This window comes from Oculina patagonica, chromosome 7, assembly GCF_052425735.1.
Source record: "Oculina patagonica isolate OP01 chromosome 7, crgOcupat, whole genome shotgun sequence".
NCBI classification, from domain to species: Eukaryota; Metazoa; Cnidaria; class Anthozoa; order Scleractinia; family Oculinidae; genus Oculina; species Oculina patagonica.
Window position 1 is genome coordinate 32,140,829 of NC_135764.1, and position 20,825 is coordinate 32,161,653.

The window sequence follows — 20,825 nt, forward strand, 5'->3', positions numbered from 1 at the left end:
AAAAAATACATGTAAATTATAGCCCCTGGCTAGACTATTATTCAATAAAGTGACGATTAAAAAAAAAATTGTTTACCTTCAGTAACTGACTTAGCACAAGCTAGTGCTAATGGGGTCTCGGTGGTCGCCAAAGGTGCTCCGACAGGGGATGGGTGGGTTGTGTAGGACTATCAAAAGCGTTATTTTTTTTTTATCAACAGCTTTAGTGGCAGGGTTACAGTAAATAACAACAACAACAACAACAGAATCAAATCATGGTTGCCACAGACATTACTTTTCAAAATGACTTCTTCCTGATAAAAATAACTTTTCCCTGAGGCCATCCCAATAAAATGTTTCGTTTCCCATCGCCTCGTCTCTTGTGATGGTGGGTCGGTCGGTCGGGCAAAAAAAAAGAGAAAGAAAAAAGATGGAACGCTTGAAGGAAGAAAGCCTCGGGTTACGAATGTGAAAAGGTGGCTATTTCGTTCGTTACTTCCGTTATTCTTTCTTAATCAAAATTAAAGGAAAGGACATCACATAATGTCAATTGTTGTTAATAAAACAAGATCGTGTGCTTGTAAATTTAAGTACTTGCTTCTTTGACTAGTGAATCTGCAATTTTTTTTTTTACTTTTTGAAAAAAATGGGTCGGTCGGGCGGATGGGAAACGAAACATTTTATTTGGATGGCCTGACCAAATAATAAATACAAAAGCCATTAGCTGCCCCTCTTCCAAAAAACTGAAACATCGCTGAGCTTACATTGACCTGAAATGTTTTCTTACAACCATCAATAGTATTCGAGGAGGAGGCCTTATTCGTTCAACTGAGCTAACAAGGACTGATGATAATGATCAATGGTATTAAAACAGGGCCCTACTTAAAATTTTTAGGGCCCAATAAATCACTATCTAGTAGATAACATTTTACTCTCTACCCGCAGAGGCTCCTTTAGTGGGGCGTAAAATACAGGGGGAGGAAGGTGAAAAACACAAAAAATAAAAAATTGGGGGAGCGCGGAGAACGACGACTTTGCGCGCTTACTTTTCACCTATCCCCATATCCCAGCCCATAAAAACACGAAAGAGGCCTCTGTGGAGGAGAGAGTAACATATTTTTTTTTGTTTTCCTTATCCCATACCCACTGGATAAGGACAACTAAGTATCGAATGGATGGAGTTATTTACCCTTTGAACAACTGGGGCCTGTAAAAATTAAATGAAACAGTGACACAGGTCACAAAACCATGGCTAATGGCCTGGCCTTACCATATTTACATGGAAAGAGGATGATCCTAGCACTAGGCTCACCATGTTTACATGGAAAGAGGACAATCCTTGTGCTAGGATCAACCTCTTTCCTTTTAAATAGGGCCCAATTTTGCATGTGAGCACAACTTTGAACCAGCTAATATAGAGCTAAAGATTGGTTTACATGGGACGCTTTACCTTTTTGTGTAGGCATCTTATGCCATTGCTCAGGTTGTTCAAAAAGGGTGGATAGTGCTAACATCCACTGGATAATGGTTTACTTAGGGCTCTTACCCAACCTTTTTGCAACTAGTCTATCACAGTAGCCTAACCAACATATTCAACTTTGCATTAAAAATCATCTCCAAATGAAAGCTATTGTACTAGCATTTGCGTTTAATGACTCAACAAGCACTTTTAAAACTGGCCTAAGGGACCGCTCATTTTTTATGGGGTAGGGGGGCTGGTGGGATTTGACAGACAGTCACTGTTATATATAATGACCCCCCTTCTTCATCGGACATTTTTTCCTGACCCCCCTCGAAATCCAATTTTCTTTTCGATGACCCCCCCCCCAAAAAAAAAACAATACTCAAGTGAAATTAAAATTTATCAATCGTTATCACTAAAGAATGTATTAGTTGTTCAGTCATAATAACAGGTAAACTACATGTACATTCCTCCATAAAGCTGACACTGCCTTGACCGGGAAAATTTGAATTTTCAGAACCACAGGAATGTTATTTTGGGCATTCTGGCAAGACTTTTAACTAATACAGAAGCCCCTATTACAGCACTTAAAAGTCTAATTATTTCCAGTGACCCCCCCTTACTGACCATATTTTTTTGCCTGGCCCCCCCTTTGAAGCCATATTTTTTCGCATGGCCCCCCCCCCTCAAATCCCACCAGCGCCCCCTTCCTCGTAAAAAATGAACGGACCCTAAAGTTTGGAAACTTGGCATTGGCCCACTGCATAAATGAAACATCCACATACACTAAACAATAGCCTGCGAAGACAGCCGCCCCTTATTCGCGAATACAGCCGCCTCTCATTTGAGGCAGTTGTATTTGCAGGCTAACTAAACAACATCTTCAAAACCAGGCTTAGTTTCACACTAAACAATCACTGTGAAAACAGAAGTATATATTAACAACAGTGACCACAAGTTTTATTACAATTCACTTACAGTGTATCTAGTCTTTACAGCTGGAGTGGATTGTGAGCAGTCTCAATTTTGCTTTAAATTCCATGGGACGAACACGAAAGCGAGTGAGCAGAATATACTAGTCACAAAGCTGCAAGTAGTGCGGGCACCTGCACTAATCGCAGATCGCACTCATGCATCTGCATTCGTCCCCAGGAAATTTAAAGCAAAAGAGACCAAACAAGAGACTGCTCGCAGTCTTTAGCAGGAGAGCACAGGCCAAGTCAGATTTGATATCATGAAAACCACATAATGTTTTACAAAACGACCACAAAGACCAAGTTAGAAAAGCCTTCACAGAGCAATTTGACAATAGCATTGTAAATTTTGCCAGGCATTTGTCAAGATCACTCACTGGTTCAACAAGACTTGTAAAACATGCTAAATAAGATTTGGCTCAAGCATCAAGCTATGTTTTCTAAGTTTCTAGTTCAAATTGCTTTAATCCACTTTTCACTGCTGTAAGATACATCAGAGATTTACATCAGGATATAAACTGCATTCTTGTTACAAGTCATCGGAAAAACTCTACTTAAAAAAGAGAAAACACCAACAAAGTATGTACAGAAGTGGACTGACAACTATCCGAATCCTTGATGTTAATGTAATCCTGAAATGGATGCTGCAAGACGACAAGACACTAGCGGTTACCAAGACAACAGCTTTGTTCATTCAAATATTGTTATAATCTGGTTTAGAAACAATATTATTTATTATTGCGACTAAGCCTGATTGATCCTATGGTTAAATCAGGACAAGAAAATACAAGCTGCAGTTAAAAATTCAATTTCTACCTTTCAAAATAACTACATGCAAAATATCCATATTTTAGCTATATTTTTTTTAGTATTTGCTTTACATGAAAAAAAAAATAGTTGGGCTTAAACGTGCAACTTGCTTGTTGTCTATGGAACTTGTACTGAAGATCTGGTGATGATTTCATAGACGTAAAACAATGACAAACATTTGCCTATTAACTTGACTATTTGTAATGTTATTGTACAACAATGAAAACCAGAAAATGGTGTTAGGAAAGTTGCTTACAGGTTGAATTGTCTTGTGCTGTCAATTATTGAATTATTGACAACACAAGACACCAACACAAAGTAATATTCTTTAGGAAAATAAAGCAGGAAAACAGTAAACTAGAAATGTGTGATTAGAGGGATTCAATGCCACTGGATTGTTCTTTGTTTTCCCTGCTTAACTGTCTTTGTCCTGTGTGATTAGTGTTGGAGTAGTCAATAGTTTCACCACATTATTTCTGATTTTTCAGCTCTTGTGAAAGCCAGTCAAGTCCTTCATATAAACCATCTCCACTTGTTGCACACGTAGCTTGTATGTACCATTTGCGATTTCTTAAGCCGTGAAGGCCTAGCTTGTCTGTAATTTCAGCAGCATTCATTGCATTGGGTAAATCCTGGAAGAAAATAAAAAACGTTCAATAAAGAAACAAGAGTGCATGATTGTGAGATGGTTAAAGTACATACTGTATCAGTATTTAGCATAACCCAGCAGTAGTCTATTGGCAAAAAATGCAATATGACTGGCTTCACAGGTGGCTTCTATTTAACAATTAAACAGCAAGCTCGAGGTTTCTATCGGCTGATAGTTAGCCCCTCGCCAACTATCAAAAGCGGGTAGAAACCGTGCGAGCCGTCTAATTGTTTTAGCATAACCCAGCTGCCGATCTATTAAACACAAAATATAGATAGTTGATTATTTGAATGTTTTGTTGATTAAAATTCCGCAAAAAAATGAGCGCCCGCACCAAGAGCCGTCTAACGATCGATAGACAGCACCTGTGTAGCCAATCAGATTGGGGTTTTTTGCCAATAGACAGCAGCTGGGTTATGCTAATGGCTGATAGTTGGCTTGGGGCTTTGCCCCTCGCCAACTATCAAAGTCAATAGAAACCAAGAGCGACGCCATCAAATTGTTTTAGCATAACCCGGCGGCTGATGTATTAAACACAAAATTTTGCTAGAATTGAGTTATTGAAGGTTTTTATTTGTAGAATTTTAGCAAAAAAACTGAGCACATGCCCGAGAGCCTTCCATTAATCAATAGATGGCACCTGTGTAGCCAATCAAATTGTGTTTTGCCAATAGATGGCAGCTCAGTCATGCTAATGATCGATGAATGGCAATCGTAGGGCGTGCTCAGTTTTTTTCTGCTGAATTTTGTGAATCAAAACTTTCAATTTATCAATTCTAGGGATATTCTGTGTTTAATAGATCAATCACTGGGTTATGCCAGAAGATTAGAAGGTGCTCTCGGAAGAGAAAATTATAAGTCTCCTGTAGCCAAGAGGCACATCCCATAGAATCAACATTATTCATCAATTATAGCAAAATTGTATGCATACTTTTACCATGATCCAAATTGTTTAAAAGAAAAATAATTAATTTACTAGCCACTGAATCGGCGTAGGTCACGACTATAAACGAAAAATCCATATAACAGGTCGTCCCAAAGGTACTAGGGACAATCAAAGTACGAGAAATGGGGTCATAACGCTTGCAAAATTAAATTGGAAGCAAAAGAACAGTGATATTATTGCAATCATGAATCGCAAATGATCCGACCTACATGTCAGTCCACAACAAGACAACTGTAATAACAAAACGTGGTAAACTACACACTAGAATTAACAGCGATTCGCAAAAGGCCTTACCAAAACGAATTACCACCGAAAGTAGTTGTGTTGTAGCTGCAAACACAATTCAAATCACGACATATTTTATTCGTCTGCACTTGCTTTATTTATTATAATAACTGGTAACACTACTTAACTAATTATTATAGGCAATGTTTAGGCAGATGATCTTTGGGGGTAGTAATGTAGTTCTCCGTTAAAATAATTTCTATATCAAAAGCTAACCTGTTTGTTCGCGAAGACAAGAAGAATTGCATCCCTAAGTTCATCTTCACCCAACATCCGGTTCAATTCGTCTCTAGCTTCGCTGACCCGCTCGCGATCATTACTATCCACTACGAAGATAAGACCTAACAACAAACAAACCAAAAGAATAATTCCAAATGTTAGAACCGTTAAACAAAGTAAAACGCACAGCCATGATCACCGACGATATTGCACAACAACATTTCCGGCAACTATACCTTGTGTATTTTGAAAGTAGTGCCGCCAAAGTGGCCTGATTTTGTCTTGACCGCCGACATCCCAAACTGTAAAGCTTATGTTCTTGTATTCCACTGTTTCTACGTTAAAACCTAGGAGTATAAGTATGAAATTGTGTCAGAAAACTGAAGTCGAGCAATAAAGGAAATACACGCGATGGAACAAACTGTCATGGCGTCCCGAAGAGGCGCTTAGCACATACCAATTGTTGGGATCGTTGTAACGATTTCTCCGAGCTTCAGCTTGTACAGAATCGTCGTTTTTCCAGCAGCATCAAGACCAACCATGAGAATTCTCATCTCCTTCTTGCCAAAGAGTCCAGAGAACAGTTTAGCAAATACACTTCCCATGTTTCAGAGTTTATCGCCACTTGTCGAAACCAAAGCTGAAAACGCGAAAAAATATTGGCCAATAGTGAGCCGAAACAGTCGATAAAAGTGACTTAAGAATATTTCTTAACAACAATTATTTACCCTAAAAATGTTGCGGATGTAAAGAGGTTTAAGTAGAGTATTTCAGGGCAAACTGACGACAAAATTGCCCAGCAAAAGTTCGACCACGTCGTTCAAATTAGTTGAAGAAGGAAACTCGTTACTATTGGGCGCGTCACATGTGCCACGTCATTGTCTAGGATGGGGGGTCAATAGATTCATCGTTGTTTTGAGAGATGTAGGCCCCAGATTTTTGAACGCCAAACCAGATAAAACCATGTACAGATAGAGAAAAATCCCGGTTATTACTAAAACCCACAGTTGAATAAAACCCGCTAACAGAGAATGTTTGAATTTTTTACGATAGAATTTTTGATGACGGGACTTGGGTGCCCGGAAGGGGGTACTCCCCCAAAATACCAATACGGGTATGTGCCGCACAACGGGATCGTGTTTTTGATCTCTTGATCTAGCTAGAACGGTGTATCCATTTTAGAGACAATTTCTAGAACGGGGTATGATATTGTGAACGCAAGAAAGTTTCAAATTATCAGCCAGCCAAAGCCCTGCTAAAACGGGGTGTTAAAAACTGAGCTGTTTTTAGAACGGAGGTATCATTTTGAATGCAACTTCTCTCCAGAACGAGGTGCTTCTTTGGAGACCCGGGGTGGCAATGTCTATGATATTATACACATCCAAAATATACCTGAGTACCCCCTCGCGGGGCTTGGGTGTAGGGGGGGGGGTTGGCGGGGTGCTTTTGATCCACTTATGACTAGCGTTGACTACCTTCATCACTCCACTTCTCGTCAGAGTATTTTAGATATTCTTTAATGCATGCACGATGAAATCAGGCTTCTTTCAAAAGGGTAGCAACCATGTCTTCAAAACCTTTGGCGAGTGCAGACCCCGGGGGGGGGGGGGACTCGCATATGAAAGTGACGGGGATGCTCGTCGTCTCGCTTAGGGGTGATTTCGGACTTTTGGTCTCGCTTAGGGTGTTCCGGGGAAAACGCCCAAAACGCAATTTTTTAGCCATAATGGTCTCGTTTAGGGTTACACACGAAGAAATATACAAATATAAACTCCATTCTTAGTTTTTTGGTATCTTTAGGGGTCAAGAAAGGCTTGAGCCACACCCAGATTGGTCTCTTTTAGGGGTTCTTTTCAAAATTTCCGACGAGCATCCCCGTCCCTTTATATGGGAGTCCCCCCCCCCCGGGGTGCAGACCTCCGCGTCCTCCGCTCGTCACGCGCTCTTCACTGGCACGTGGGGGGTAAGATTGCGTGACAAGTAGATTATCAGCTCAGCTGGTGAGCAGAGTGTAAATCCAATACTGAGTATGTGGCGAATTTGTCGTTTTCCGTCCATTTGTTTTCAATATTCGGGCGGGTTTTCAAGACATATTGTCACAGCACAAGAAGTGAGAACATTTCAGCAACAAGGAGTCGTTTGTTTGCGAGGTGTTTTCGGAGAATGGATCGAGAGGTTGACTAAAGGCATCGCCAAAAATCATGCAAATCCGAGCAAAATCGGCGAATGGCTCGCTACCAAGGAGTCATCGAAGTCGTTCTACTTTAACGATTATCTCAACTGGCGTCAGATTCCAGAGTTTGAAGAATTTGTGTACGAATCACCGGCTGGGGAAGTAGCTGGAAAATTGATGGAGGCCGAGGTATATTTTGATCCAAAGAGACTTTTAGATGAGGGAATTTTGGAACGATTGAAGCAATTAACCTTTAATAGGCTTAGCCTGGGAAGAGCATTTTGGCGAATCGTTTTAACTTATGTTTCAGTAAAACCACCCGATCAATACTTTCTTCTCCTTTCCTCTTTAGTTGTGTTGAATGAAACACAATGCTATTTATGGTTTTGGGCTTCTTTACTTAATTTCCTTTGACACTCATGGGGGGGGGGGGGGGGGCAGGGGTTGTGGATGTCATCCCCTTTGAGGAGGAGGGTACAGTAAATGTGATGATTTCTCATATAATTTGTTTTTCCCACCCTCTTTTCCTGCTACTCTCAGCTCAGGGGGTGATTACATGATACTGGGGCGACTCTCATACCGGTGAAAGTTCATCCCAGTTCCCTCTTGTCGCTGGGTTTGTTTACATGATCCCACCACAAAATGACATACTGGAGCGAGTTGTACCAATGCAACTTCACCCTACCACTGTACTGGAATGAGATTTTGATTCTGGTGTGAAAATTCATTCCAGTGTTTTTAAATCCGGTATGACTCAGCTGATGATTGTTCATTTAATATTTTTATTTACGCAGAATAAAGCTAACACCCCAGGTATAGTAGCTGATGTAAACACAGTATGACTTTTTCATCTCCCACCGGAATGACTGGAGGGGGATAGGGGAATCTGAACCTCCACCTCCCCTGCCTTTTACTCCCGCTTTCCGTATATCTTTTACTCCCCCGCCCCTTACCGTAGCCATTCTCTCCTCTTTGCCCCATGTCTACTGCGAAAAAAACAAAATGTTCATTCCCACCACCTTTGGAATCCTGCTACCCTTCTCCCGCTCCTGCCCTTTTCTTCCGGGCCCCCCCCCTCCAAGAATGAAAGTCACACCAGTATCATGTAAACGCCCCCTTACCTCTTTTTCTTCAAGAAAAATTCATATTTAAAAAAATCTTTTACTTTTAACTACTTTCTTAAACTTGCAGTATGCAGTATTTTATCATGAACATGTCTTCACTAAAGATCCTGGCACAAATCACGCAACACCATGGCATCATGACCAGGCTTATTACCCAATGGATGGATGGAAGGTAGCATCAAAGACATAAAATACATAAGGTCTTTATGGGAGAATCTTGACCAAGGTCGTAAGTACAAACCGAACGCAGTGAGGTCTGTACTCATGACGGAATTTAAGATTCTCCCATACAGACCAACAAAGCTCGGTTAATAAGATGTTTATTATAGGGCTCAACAAGAAATTGAAACTGTAATTAGCTTTATTAATGTAAACGGTTCATACTCGTGGACCTTCTGTTCGCGAACGGCGATAAACACTTGGACAAGAGAAGGTCCACTTCACTGTTTTCTCTAGCTTCTTTTACTGAATATTCTTACAGGAGTTTAAGTCGCCTTCACAGGTGTTGTTGTGACTGACAAATTCTTAAGTTTGCCAAAATTTGCACATTCCTTTTATTAAACTGATGGCTACATTTTACATCAATCACCTGAGGAGACATCTCAGTAAACAAAGAAGTTTACTTCCACAGATTGGAGAGGTCACTGCCATAGAGTGTGATTGGTGTAATTTCCATCCATTTTTTTCTTTTTCTTTTTACTTCAGGAGGGGGATGAATTAGGGTTTGCAAATCCACCAACCTATTCTTCTTTTTAGACCAAACCAACCAGTTGCCACAACTTTAAAATCTGGATCCCAGCCCACCACTATATTTGTTTTAATCAGGATGTGCATTCCTGACACCCACTTTCAGTGTTACGTGCATAGCTATCTTTCTACATCCATCTTTCGACATGCAGTTTGAATTGAGCTAATCAAAACCAATGCATTTTAGTTTCATGCAAATGTGCCCACAAGTTCAGAAGGTCATGCTAGTGGGCTGTAATAGGTGGATTTTGATCTGTCTCGTTGTTTAGCAAGTCGAAAGATGGATGTTGATAGAAAGCCACTATGCGCATAACACTGAAAGCAGGTGTAAAAAATTTCTGTGGTAAATTTTCACTACAGTGCCTGACTGCAGCTGTTGGGGACAATCAGTGCATCCAGTGCAATTTTTATTTGCGATCCACAATCCAAATTTTAAGACAAGCAGCTTCTGGAATCTAAAATTCTCAGCTAATCCTCAATCTGCCATATTTTTGAAATCCATAATTGCTATGGGTGACGGTGTAAAAGGCAATCATTAGTTGGGTTCAGTGCATTGAAAGGACGTTAGGCACAATAAAAGAAATATAATTGTTTTAAAGTCAATGACAACAGCATTTAAAGCATTTTAGATATTAATTTGCAACAAAGTAATTCTCATTCAGTTTATAACACTCTCCCGGGGGGGGGGGGTGCCCCCCTTTTGGGGCCCCCCCGGGTTGATATAATTTTTATTTAAAAAATAGAGAAGGGGGGGGCGCCCCCCCCCCCCCCCCCCCCCCCCCCCCCCCCCCCCCCCCCCAACATTTACATAAATAATTTTTAAATCTTCTGACAGAACTGTACTTTGTGGATACCAGTTACTCCTGTTTCAAAGGAGTCTTGTCTGAGGTATGTTGGTGGGTCACACAAGTGGGGGAAGTGGTTCATTCCAAGGAAGTTTGAATCATTAAAGAATTACAAGTACAAAGATCCAACTGTCAGGAGCACTGAAAAGGCTTTTGAAGATATCCCAGATATTGATGCACATCCAGAAAAGTATGACCTGTTTGCTTGGGATTTGGAGGTAACGCCTACTTAACAATAGGGAGCTTAAGCAAGCCTCAAATAAATATAAGAATATAATGAAACAAAAGATTACAAAAATAACTTTATATTAGGTTAATTCCCAGTAGTTTACATTGTGATCTTTAAATAAACAGACAAAATACTATTATAAATAAACAGAAACCTGTTAAAAATTATGGAGGAGTTGAATTTGGGACCTCCAAATACAACTCCGTCCAATGACAGAGAGGAGGATTTGAACACAGCACACACCGACTGAGGGCGGAGCAATAAGGCTCAGCCCACAGGGTGAATAATAAAAAGTAATCAAAATAATGTTTACGTGACAAAAAGGACCAAACTTGAAAAGTCTGAAAAGTTTGTGTGGATATGTCTGGATAGTGGATCATAGGATTTCAGGCTGGCCACTCTAAATTAACTTTGTTTAAATTTATTTAAACAAACTCCCACTATCGGTTACATTATGTTGTCTAGTGCTCTAAAGATTAAACTAATAAAAAAGTATGACTTCATCTGAGGGGTGAGGGGGGGGGGGGGTGTTCTCCCCCCAAATACCTATACAGGTATGTGCCGCCCAATGGGGTCGTGACTTTTGGCTTCTGATCTAGAATGGGGTATCCATTCTAGAAACAGTTTCTAGAACAGGGTATGATATTTTGAACTCACGAAAGTTCCAAATTATAAGCAGCCATAACGAGGTGGATGCAAATTCTTTCTAAAATGAAGTAGCCTGCGTAGCTGGTGGTATCGTTGGGTATTAAAGCGTATTAATTGTTGGGTATTGAAGCGTATTAAAGCCTTCCACCCAGAACATAGCTGAGGTCCCCCCCCTTGAACCTCACATGACCTCACTGTTAACAACTTTTGATCTTCCTTTATTTTAAACAACAGCCTGGAGATTGCATAGCCTTTCACATGCGAACGCTCCATGGTGCGAAGCAGAGCACAGATGCTGCTGGACGGAAAGTGGTTGCTACACGCTGGCTGGGCGAAGATGCGACATTTGCAGAGAGACCTTGGGTACCCTCACCTAACTACACAGGAGGATTAAAACCTGGTGATCCCTTTCACAAAAGTGAAGCTTTTCCAATTGTGTGGAAACCAAACAAGTGAACTGAACTATCTACAGGAGTCATCATTAGTTGTTTTGTGTTTCCACATTTTACTGAAACTAAACTCCCCAAAAGACGGATACCTCTTCAAGACGGACAGTTGGAGCCGGTCCTGAAGGTGTCTGTTTCAGATAGAGTTGACTGTATATGCCAGTTGACTGTATATTGGCAGATCTAGGGCATAAGGCCCCACCTTTTAAGTGAAAAAAAAAAAAACAAGCCTAAAAGTCCAAGAAAAAAATGGACACAAACCTTTTCAATCTGCCCCTAACCCCATTTTATTGGTACTCCAGGGCCACAACTTGTACAGGTGTGTGTGAATTGTATACTCTATGTTGGTGAAAAAGCAGTCTCACTCATGAGTAAAAAAGTTGTATTCGATGGATTGTTGCATTTTAGTAACATTTATAGCCTCCCACACCTTTTTACTCCAGGGCTGCACCTTGTACAGGTGCATTAAAGTCTGGATTTGTGTACTAAACATTGCAGAAAAAGTAGTCTCACGTAAGTAAAACAATTTGATTTTAACGGAATGTCGCATTTTAGTAATATTCATAGCAGCTTGCACATTTTTACTTGAGGGCTGCACCTTGTCCAGGTGTATGCAAGTCTGGATTTGTGTAATAAACATTGGTGAAAAGGCGAAAAAGTAGTCTCCCATGAGTAAAAAAAAAGTTGTATTTAATAGCTTTTTGCATTAGGAATATTTATAATAAATAGACTCATGAGTAAGCTTTACTCGGTGTCATGTCGTTGTCTTCTTTGCCTTGGTCTTTCATCGTCCACCCTGCCTCTGTGCTTTGTGTTAGATGTCCTTGAAGTGTCTAGATCAGAGGAATCATGACGCCTTCTAGAACGTTTTTCACTTTCATCAGATGATTCGCTTTCAGAAGAAGAGTCATGCCTCTTATGTTTAATTTTCGTCTCCTGTTTACCATGATCACTTCTTCTTTTTCTCTCGTGTTTAGAAGTCTTACCATACTCATTCTTATCAACTTCATCATGATCATGTTTTCTTTTTCTTTTTCTGCTCTCCTTTGATGAATCGCTGTCATCAGCGTGGCTTTTCTTCTTGCGTTTCTTTTCTTTTTTGGATTTCTTTTCTTTTTTACTTTTCTTTCTCTTTATTTTATCCCTGGATTGACCATCGTCTTTTAAACTACTTCCAGGTTCTTGAGTCTTCTGATAGCTTTTAGCTTCAGGATCTGCATCTCTTTCCTAAGAATGGAATTTTTGTGTAAGAATTAGACTACACGTATGATTTGACCTACACTAAATTTTCAGCCCTATTTGAAGATGACACATTCACCAATCCCAAAGGGTTGGAAATCAAGCCTAAAATTAAGCATGAGTTCAAGTCTTTTACCACTCGGCAAACGCACAGTTGACTATCACACATAGCAAACAAAAGCAAAAAAAATTCCTTTCTCTTTGATACAAAATTATGATTGTCTACGTGTATGAAAAGAGACTGGCTGCTAAGCAAAATTAATATTGCTGTTCATGAACTCCATAATATTTCTAAATTATTTCCACACTCAAGACTGAGATTTTAACCAAAACACTCCAAACGTATCTGACAACATAGCCCTACACTTTCATTCCTATGGTAATATGTATGCAATCATGTATGGTACAGTATCTAGGGATGTAATTAAAAGTTGCAAAAACTGTCAGACCTGTGGTGATCCTGTGGCTCCAAGTGTCTCCTTTACCGGCACAGACAGCCCATCCATGAGGCGAGCTCTTGAGCTGTTAAAAATAAGGATACAGTTTAACTTCCCTTAATTAAATGATTACTCAATATTTCAAGCCTGTGTGATTGCTTAAGGTAAGACCACAGGGGGTCTAAATTCTGAGTCGTGGCCTGTAGTCATTTCAGAGACAAATGCAGATCTGTAAACCTAGCCTGCGAGCAGGCTCTATTTTCAGGGGAAACAACTCTCTCTTTTGGGGGGTAATGCGAGCACTGAAGAGGGAGCTGAAACTCGCTCCTTTGGCCCCTGAAGAGAGAGCCTGCTTGCAGGCTACTGTAAACCCAAATATAATGCCTTGTTTGAGAACTGTAATTTGAAGAGGTTTCAGTGCATTTAGTGCAATTTCAAGTTGCAGCGACACAATGAATCAGTAGTTATTTGTGAACATAAGAATTAAGATATGAGAAATTAAGTGTTCTACTGTAAGAACAGACATTTATCTTCATATCAGGATCATAAGGCATCTCATTACTCAATAAGCATTCCCACCAGAGGTTAAAAACACTTTAGAATTTGAAAAGCCCTTACTGTATAAATTTACTCGAATAAGTGCCGCCCACTAAAAAGCGCCGCATTTGGGACAAAAAAGTTAATAAGCACCGTCCCCGAATAAGCGCCCCAGTCCCGATGCAGTGCTTATTCAAGGAATTCCATTTAACTTGAAACAGCACTACAAAGCAACTCTAACACAACTTGAACATTTTTTTTGAAGTTTTTTTGAATGTTTTGAAGTTCAAAGAGATTGTTTTACCACTCGCCCATTAGTTCTTCTATCCAACATTCCTACAATGCAAAGTTCTATAAATGTTATAAAGGCCCTGTCTGCGCCAGGACTGCTAGCGACACTTCTCTTTAGCAAGAGACGAATACTGACATTACCGTATTTATTCGATTAAGCGCCCTGGGCGCTTATTAAATTTTTGGACCTTGAGGGTGGGCGCTCATTCGAGGTGGGCGCCTATTCGAGGTTGGGCGCTTATTAAATTTTCATAATTTTTAGAAAGTAGTACGTTGATTTTGCAAGAAAACAACGTATAACAACTAAACGTGAAGGTGTACGAAAGCTAAATTTTAAATGTTCATTCAAAGTTTCAGTAAAAAACCCCTAAAAAACTCGGTCTTCGGGGTAGTCTCGTAGTAGTACTTAGTCAATTTTAATCTCAACTTCAACAATAATAAAAATTTCTCTTGTGCCCTCATTTTAGGGGGGTGGGGGTGGGCGCTTATTCGAGGCTGGGCGGTTATTAACTTTTTCTACCTACAGGGTGGGCGCTTATTCGAGGTGGGCGGTTATTCGAGGTTGGGCGCTTAATCGAATAAATACGGTAATCTAAAAGATTAGATTCTTTGTGGCGTCCAAATTTTTAATAAGTGCCGCCCTCAAATAAGCGCCACCTTCGAATAAGCGCCGCACTTGAGGCGCGATGAAACTTAATAAGCGCCGCAGTGTTTATTCAAGTAAATACAGTATCCCTAGCAGAGGTTGCAGCAATCTATGAGAGGTGGTGTTATGAAAGGTTTTGACTAAAGTGATTCCAACCTCAAAGATTATGCAATAAATTAATCAACAGATCAGCATTGCAGTATACAATATAAAATACAGTAAAAACATGAAGCAGCTTCAGCTATTTTAGAAAATTTATTTTGTGATCGTGGGTATCACATTGTACAATGTACCTTCCAAAACCCATGCCTTCCACCCTCTCAATATCCATGGAGTCACGCTCCATTTGGCCCTTACGGCAAACTTCAGCCAATTCCTAAAAATTAATGATAAAATACAGAATTTATATTGAATTCCCTGTTGAAGAAAAAGTTAAGGTCAGAGTACCCTGGAGGAGCATGGTTTCCAGCAACATTTCATAGCAGGGAAGAGGAAAATTCTAAAAGAAAGAGCATTTAAAATAATGGTCTAATAGTAAGGTAGTAGTGAAGAAATTATTCTACATGACACAAGCGTGGGACAAAGAAAAAAATCTGAGTCCCGACGGGAATCGAACCCATGGCCTCCCAGATACCGGTTGGGCACTCTAACCAACTGAGCTATGTGAGACTCGCTGTGAGCTAGGCCATTTTACTAGGTTGATAAGTGACACGCGTCCTGCATACTGCTAGGATCAGCAATGTCAAAATCATCAAATTTGTAGTAAATAATAAAGATGGTAGATTTTAAGCTCGGTGATAAATAGTGAAGAAATTATTCTACATGACACGAGCGTGGGACAAAGAAAAAAATCTGAGTCCCCGACGGGAATCGAACCCATGGCCTCCCAGATACCGGTTGGGCGCTCTAACCAACTGAGCTACGTGAGACTCGCTGTGAGCTAGGCCATTTTACTAGGTTGATAAGTGACACGCGTCCTGCATACTGCTAGGATCAGCAATGTCAAAATCATCAAATTTGTAGTAAATAATATAGATGGTAGATTTTAAGCTCGGTGATAAATAGTGAAGAAATTATTCTACATGACACGAGCGTGGGACAAAGAAAAAAATCTGATTCCCCGACGGGAATCGAACCCATGGCCTCCCAGATACCGGTTGGGCGCTCTAACCAACTGAGCTACGTGAGACTCGCTGTTAGCTAGGCCATTTTACTAGGTTGATAAGTGACGCGCGTAGTTGATAAGTGACACGCGATAAGTTGATAAGTGACACGCGATAAGTTGATAAGTGACACGCGTAGTTTCTATGCACAACCAAAAACAGTGTCATCCATTGATAAGTCTAAAGATTTCACAAACATCCCTAATGTGCTTTTTTGGATGCATGTAAAATAAACCACATTGATAGTAAAACACAGTAAGCATAATGACTGAACCACAAAACGAGCTGAGAATTAGAAGGGGGAGATATTTTTGGAGGTTTGTGTACTGTTACCGTCACTGCACAGCATCATGGTAAAAAGGTAACTGATTCATGTTACTTAAGCTGAAGAGTCTTGGTCATGCCAGCTGACACTAACACACAAATAACAGTCGGTCATCCAACATTGGCCGACCAAAATTTGCTCATGTCTGACAAAATCCCAGGTGTGGTCAAACGCGATGTTCGGACATTTTTTTTGATCATAAATCATTTTACTGCAACAATGAATAAAAATCTGTTTGACCACAATTTTGTTTTGCCCCACCAAAATATGTCCTTTTAGTGAAAAACATTATTTCAGCCCTGCTAACATGTTCATTAATAAACCAGGGCTCGAGACTAACTTGTTTGCTAACTAGCCAAGTGGCTAGTGAGAGCTTTAATTTCACTAGCCAAAACTGATTTTCTACTAGCCACAATTTTTAAGCATAGTTCTCCTTTTAAGGGGGGAGGGGAAGAGGGTGAAAAAATGGGCGATAATGTTGAAACCTTTAACCGTTAAATGTTCCTTAAATCTTCACGTTTTTTTCCCTTAAAAAATTGGGCTTTGATGAGTTTGTTCTTCACTAAAAATTGTACATGTAAATGCGTTTTTGTCAACTAGAATTTTGTTTTAAGCTTCACATTCTATAATGTCAACAGTTTACTGCAATTGTTAGTTATATTCTCTGAAAGACGATTTTAATAAATGCGGTTTCTTGCCACTAATGCCTGATTTTTTCACTAGCCATTTTGGCTAGTGAAAGGCCAAAACCTACTAGCCAAAACTGCATTTTTACTAGCCTTTGGCTAGTTGGCTACCGTTAGTCTCGAGCCCTGTAAACTGGGGTAGATCAGTACCTGTTTTGTAACTCCAGTTGCCACTTTCTTGCCAGTTCCTTTCCCTCTGCAAAAAACATGTCAGACATGAACGAGGACGTATCATCATCATTATCAACAACAATAACGACAACAGTTTATTTACAAAATAGAGTGATTTGTATTCCAAGAACTAACCAGATCGATACCTTATTAGGGATTTTTAATAAGGTGTTCTAAGGGTATCTTAAGGAAATAAATTTGAAAATGGCGTTTTTGCCCCAAAAACAGATAAAAATGTTTTCCATCCATACATTTTTCTTTTTTTTAATCATTCTAAATATTTTCACCATCCACATTAATCCAGACAAATTTGAAAATGAAATGCAGTATCTGCCCTAAATGAATGGTGAAAGATCCGTTTTCACCTTCCACCACCTAGTCAGCCTTTGGAGACCGTTTTCAAAAAGCTCCATATTTGGTGGCCGAAAATGCCATTTTAGTGTGGACGGTTGGCCAAACTGGAGAAATAAAAGATGGGTTTTCAAATTCTAGTGGGATTGGTGTGGACAGGGCCTAAGTTACTAACATCAACATTACTGTCGCTGAGGTACATGTAAAGAAAGGAAGACAGGAATTGCCTTGTCTTGATCCTGGTCACATTACATATAAGTAAAATTGATACAACAAGGCACATACATGTTGTACTTATAAAATAAATGGTCTCCGGATACATGGAGAAGGAGGATTGGGGATGAGTTAAAAAAGACCAGGCATAAGATAATTTTGATTTATCATGACCATGCTGATTGCTTTGTTTTGTTTGTTTGTTTGTTTACAATAGTGTAACTGATAACTATTAATTTTTATCTTACAGTGCTATTGCCAAGGCTTCAGCTTCCATTCTCTTAATGGCATCTTTTTCCTATGGATCAAATTACCCAATAAAATTAAGCAGCAATCAACAGAAAGCCTGGTGGTCACCGTACCAAGAACAAGCATAAGCACAATGAGTCCACACAAATGATGAGAAATGCAAGGATCAAAAAACATTTTGTGATTTGGTTTGCATTTCTCAGTGTTTGTATATAAGTTTTGAAGGGACAGTGTAATGAGACGTATTCTATGTTTTTGTGTAAACTATGCTAGAACTATGAGGGTGCACTCACTGATCAACAAAATAACCTTTAAAACAAATGAAAGAAAGGCATAAATCTATTTTCCAAGATGTGAATAAACCCTAATCAATGGTTTTTATGTTATTTTCTTCCAAGTAGCACTGTCAACTTGAAAACATCAGTCTGACTTTTTTAAGTTTTAGCCCACTTTTTTCCTACCCATCCATAGCCACTCTGCTGCTTTTAACACTTTTCATAACTAGTACAGTGTGTTTTAGCAAGGCCAGGCCACTATTAGTGGATTTCCAATTAATAACAACATTTTCAAGTCACACAATAACTACTAAGAATAACTTCTATTTACTTTTGGTCCTTACACTTTCAACCACCTTCAATCATAAAATATGAATAAGAAAATTCAGTTTAGCCAGTGGAATTTTATCCTTCATACAACTGACAATAAAACGTGTTTTCCATTTCACCTAAAATTATATTTCTAAAGCCTCAAATTTCAAAATGCGGTCTTCTAGGAGGGACCTAGCTTGCAAACACAGACATATTTCCTGCTGTCATTTCTCTACTTTTCAGCGGAGAGAAATGTCAGCCGAAAATATGTCTGTGTTCACAGGTTAGGAGAGCACTTCACTGACAGCAGTATGCAAATTACCTGTTGCTTTGACACTGCTGAGTTTACTTTGCCACTTTTTGTGTACCTGGAGAAATTAAGCATAAATAATATAACTTTATCCATAACACCTGTTATGACTGATTTCACTCAGTGTTATGGGTGAAAATGTTGATTGGTGTTATGTTGCACTTGCATACAGAGGGAAATGCTACAGGTGATAACTTCAATGTATAAACAGCTGTTTAAATACTTAATGACAGCCCTACAAACTTTTGTTTGATCATTTGACCAAGTTCAGCATGACAATAGTAGTGTATATGTTGCAGTTAATTTTTGATCTCAATTAATTTTTTATTTTAACTAGTTAGTTTTTTCTAACTAGTTGATTTTTTAAACTAGTTTAATTATTAATAATGGGGTTAGGGTTAGGGTATCATATAATTTTTTGAAAAATAGTGGTTCACCCAACGTTTCCTACGTGGCAAAGTGGATAAGGGGTTGGATAGCAAATCCAGAGGTTGAGAGTTCAAATCCAGTGCAGGTTAGTAAAAAAGAAAAAAAAAAGATAGTACTTAGGGGAGGGGGATAATAGCAGATAGTAGGGGAGGGTTAGTAAGGATCGGGGGGGAAAATATCAAGGTAGGGGAGGTGTTCTACTTTTTCTACTTATTAACCTAGAATAAAAAAAAACAGTTAAAAAAAAAATTACTAGTTAAAATAAAAAATTAACTAAGATCAAAAATTAACTGCAACATATACGTTATGTTTCTGCTAATACAAACTTTTGTAAGAACCAATCCCTTATCGGCCGTGTACTCTTGGCCCAGCTCACCGCGGTTATGTTTATATAGTCAAGACTTTTGCGCGCTTTATGTATATTGTTTAACTAGGAAGAGAAGTAGTTCACGTTTAACGAAGTTCATTTATGCTTTACCTTTTTTCGTATTCTAATCATCAGGTATATGTCTTCTCTTTCGTTTATCTTGTATTTCCTTTGTTGCATGCCGTTATTTCTGTTCTCAGTGTAATATATTTCTATCTTTTTATGTCCTAGAAATCACTGGTACTGATTATGTCAAGTATCACGTCGCCAAGAATAAATTTAGTTTCACTCAATGACTAAGTTTTATATGAGTTTCATTGCTGGTGCGTTTGCTACATATATGTAGTGTTGGTTTTAATTACCAGTGAAGATCCTTTCCTTTTTGCCATCTCCCCACAGGAGCCTTCACTGAATGACCTGTTGTAAGATAAAAAGATTTTCTGATGTTACGAAAAATTATATGTTTTTTTATTAAAAGATCAATAGAAGATTAATAAAAGATCAATGGAGCTTTTCAACAACCCCATCGCATTTAATATAAAGTACCATGGAGTTGTGTGAAGAAATAAAAAAGATTCCTTAGTTAGATTTTCATATAAACGTCGGAGTTACAAAACAGAAACGAATTTGAAACTAACTGTAGTTGAATCCCGATAACTCGAACCGCCATCAAGGGAAATCGAAAAAGGTTCGAATTATCGGGAGTTCGAGTTATCGGGGAAAAACTGTAAGAAAATTACCTGAAGGGGATTTGAAAAAGGTTCGAGTTAGCGGGAGGTTCGAAGTATTTAGAGTTCGAGTTATTTGACTTCACAAAGAATTTCGACTCACCTAGCTAGATAACTCTCTCTGTGTTTATCAGCTTTCACATCTTCCCAGTCGAACTGGTCCTGTCCTCCACGATTTCCACCTCTTGTAGGATGGTGCATTGTGCTAGTGCTGCTTTTGCTAAGGAAACTGGATGATTTTACCAAGAAAAACCTAAAAACATTCACGGTTCAACTACAAACGTCTCGAAAGCGTCACCGCCGCCATATTGCATTATCGAGTTAGTATTCCATGTATGACCCCATGAATATTCCACCCCTCGAATCCGGGCTTCCGCGGCCATAAAAATCGGAGCGCACTGATTGGTCGAAACCAAACTGGCGGAAAACTTTCTTCCGCACTTGAGGTATGACTAAAAAACTCCCAAACGTTTTTTGGTCTTTTGCGAGATTAGCCGTCTTTCTGGTTCTCTTCTTTGTACCATCTCCGAGCGTAATACCATATTCCTTGAGACATCAGC

General features: G+C 39.3%; 3 protein-coding genes across 3 annotated transcripts; 1 reads left to right on the forward strand and 2 right to left on the reverse strand.

The window, feature by feature from the left end:
- Nucleotides 1–2,373: 2,373 nt before the first annotated feature.
- Nucleotides 2,374–6,209, reverse strand: LOC144659561 (ADP-ribosylation factor 1). Its single transcript, XM_078520029.1, has 5 exons — nt 6,053–6,209; nt 5,782–5,964; nt 5,561–5,671; nt 5,322–5,446; nt 2,374–3,857 (listed from the first exon to the last, which is right to left on the reverse strand). The coding sequence occupies exons 2-5, from the start codon at nt 5,927–5,929 to the stop codon at nt 3,696–3,698; spliced, it is 546 nt and encodes a 181-aa protein (XP_078376155.1). The 5' UTR covers nt 5,930–5,964; nt 6,053–6,209; the 3' UTR covers nt 2,374–3,695.
- Nucleotides 6,210–7,239: 1,030 nt separating this feature from the next.
- On the forward strand, nt 7,240–11,816 carry LOC144659553 (uncharacterized). Its single transcript, XM_078520021.1, has 4 exons — nt 7,240–7,686; nt 8,689–8,793; nt 10,204–10,431; nt 11,325–11,816. Exons 1-4 carry the CDS (start codon nt 7,354–7,356, stop codon nt 11,544–11,546), a joined length of 888 nt encoding a protein of 295 aa, XP_078376147.1. The 5' UTR covers nt 7,240–7,353; the 3' UTR covers nt 11,547–11,816.
- A 389-nt stretch (nt 11,817–12,205) lies between these two features.
- LOC144659552 (uncharacterized) lies at nt 12,206–20,576 on the reverse strand. The gene is made up of 8 exons (XM_078520020.1): nt 20,373–20,576; nt 19,900–19,954; nt 18,754–18,799; nt 17,844–17,893; nt 17,011–17,056; nt 14,980–15,062; nt 13,225–13,297; nt 12,206–12,763 (listed from the first exon to the last, which is right to left on the reverse strand). Exons 1-8 carry the CDS (start codon nt 20,464–20,466, stop codon nt 12,281–12,283), a joined length of 930 nt encoding a protein of 309 aa, XP_078376146.1. The 5' UTR covers nt 20,467–20,576; the 3' UTR covers nt 12,206–12,280.
- Nucleotides 20,577–20,825: the final 249 nt, after the last annotated feature.

What these genes read in the sequence shown, in the direction of transcription:
- LOC144659553 (XM_078520021.1), top strand. Translation starts at nt 7,354, where the DNA reads ATGTGGCGAATTTGTCGTTTTCCGTCCATTTGTTTTCAATATTCGGGC. An exon ending in GAAAATTGATGGAGGCCGAG is followed by an intron (nt 7,687 to 8,688) that starts GTATATTTTGAT and finishes TTAAACTTGCAG; the next exon opens with TATGCAGTATTTTATCATGA. An exon ending in ACCCAATGGATGGATGGAAG is followed by an intron (nt 8,794 to 10,203) that starts GTAGCATCAAAG and finishes ATCTTCTGACAG; the next exon opens with AACTGTACTTTGTGGATACC.
- LOC144659561 (XM_078520029.1), bottom strand. Translation starts at nt 5,929, where the DNA reads ATGGGAAGTGTATTTGCTAAACTGTTCTCTGGACTCTTTGGCAAGAAG. An exon ending in CTACTTTCAAAATACACAAG is followed by an intron (nt 5,447 to 5,560) that starts GTATAGTTGCCG and finishes GTTTGTTGTTAG; the next exon opens with GTCTTATCTTCGTAGTGGAT. An exon ending in TTGTCTTCGCGAACAAACAG is followed by an intron (nt 3,858 to 5,321) that starts GTTAGCTTTTGA and finishes ATTTTCTTCCAG; the next exon opens with GATTTACCCAATGCAATGAA.
- LOC144659552 (XM_078520020.1), bottom strand. Translation starts at nt 20,466, where the DNA reads ATGCACCATCCTACAAGAGGTGGAAATCGTGGAGGACAGGACCAGTTC. An exon ending in CAGCAGTGTCAAAGCAACAG is followed by an intron (nt 17,894 to 18,753) that starts GTAATTTGCATA and finishes TTTGATCCATAG; the next exon opens with GAAAAAGATGCCATTAAGAG. An exon ending in GAAGGCATGGGTTTTGGAAG is followed by an intron (nt 13,298 to 14,979) that starts GTACATTGTACA and finishes TATTTTTAACAG; the next exon opens with CTCAAGAGCTCGCCTCATGG.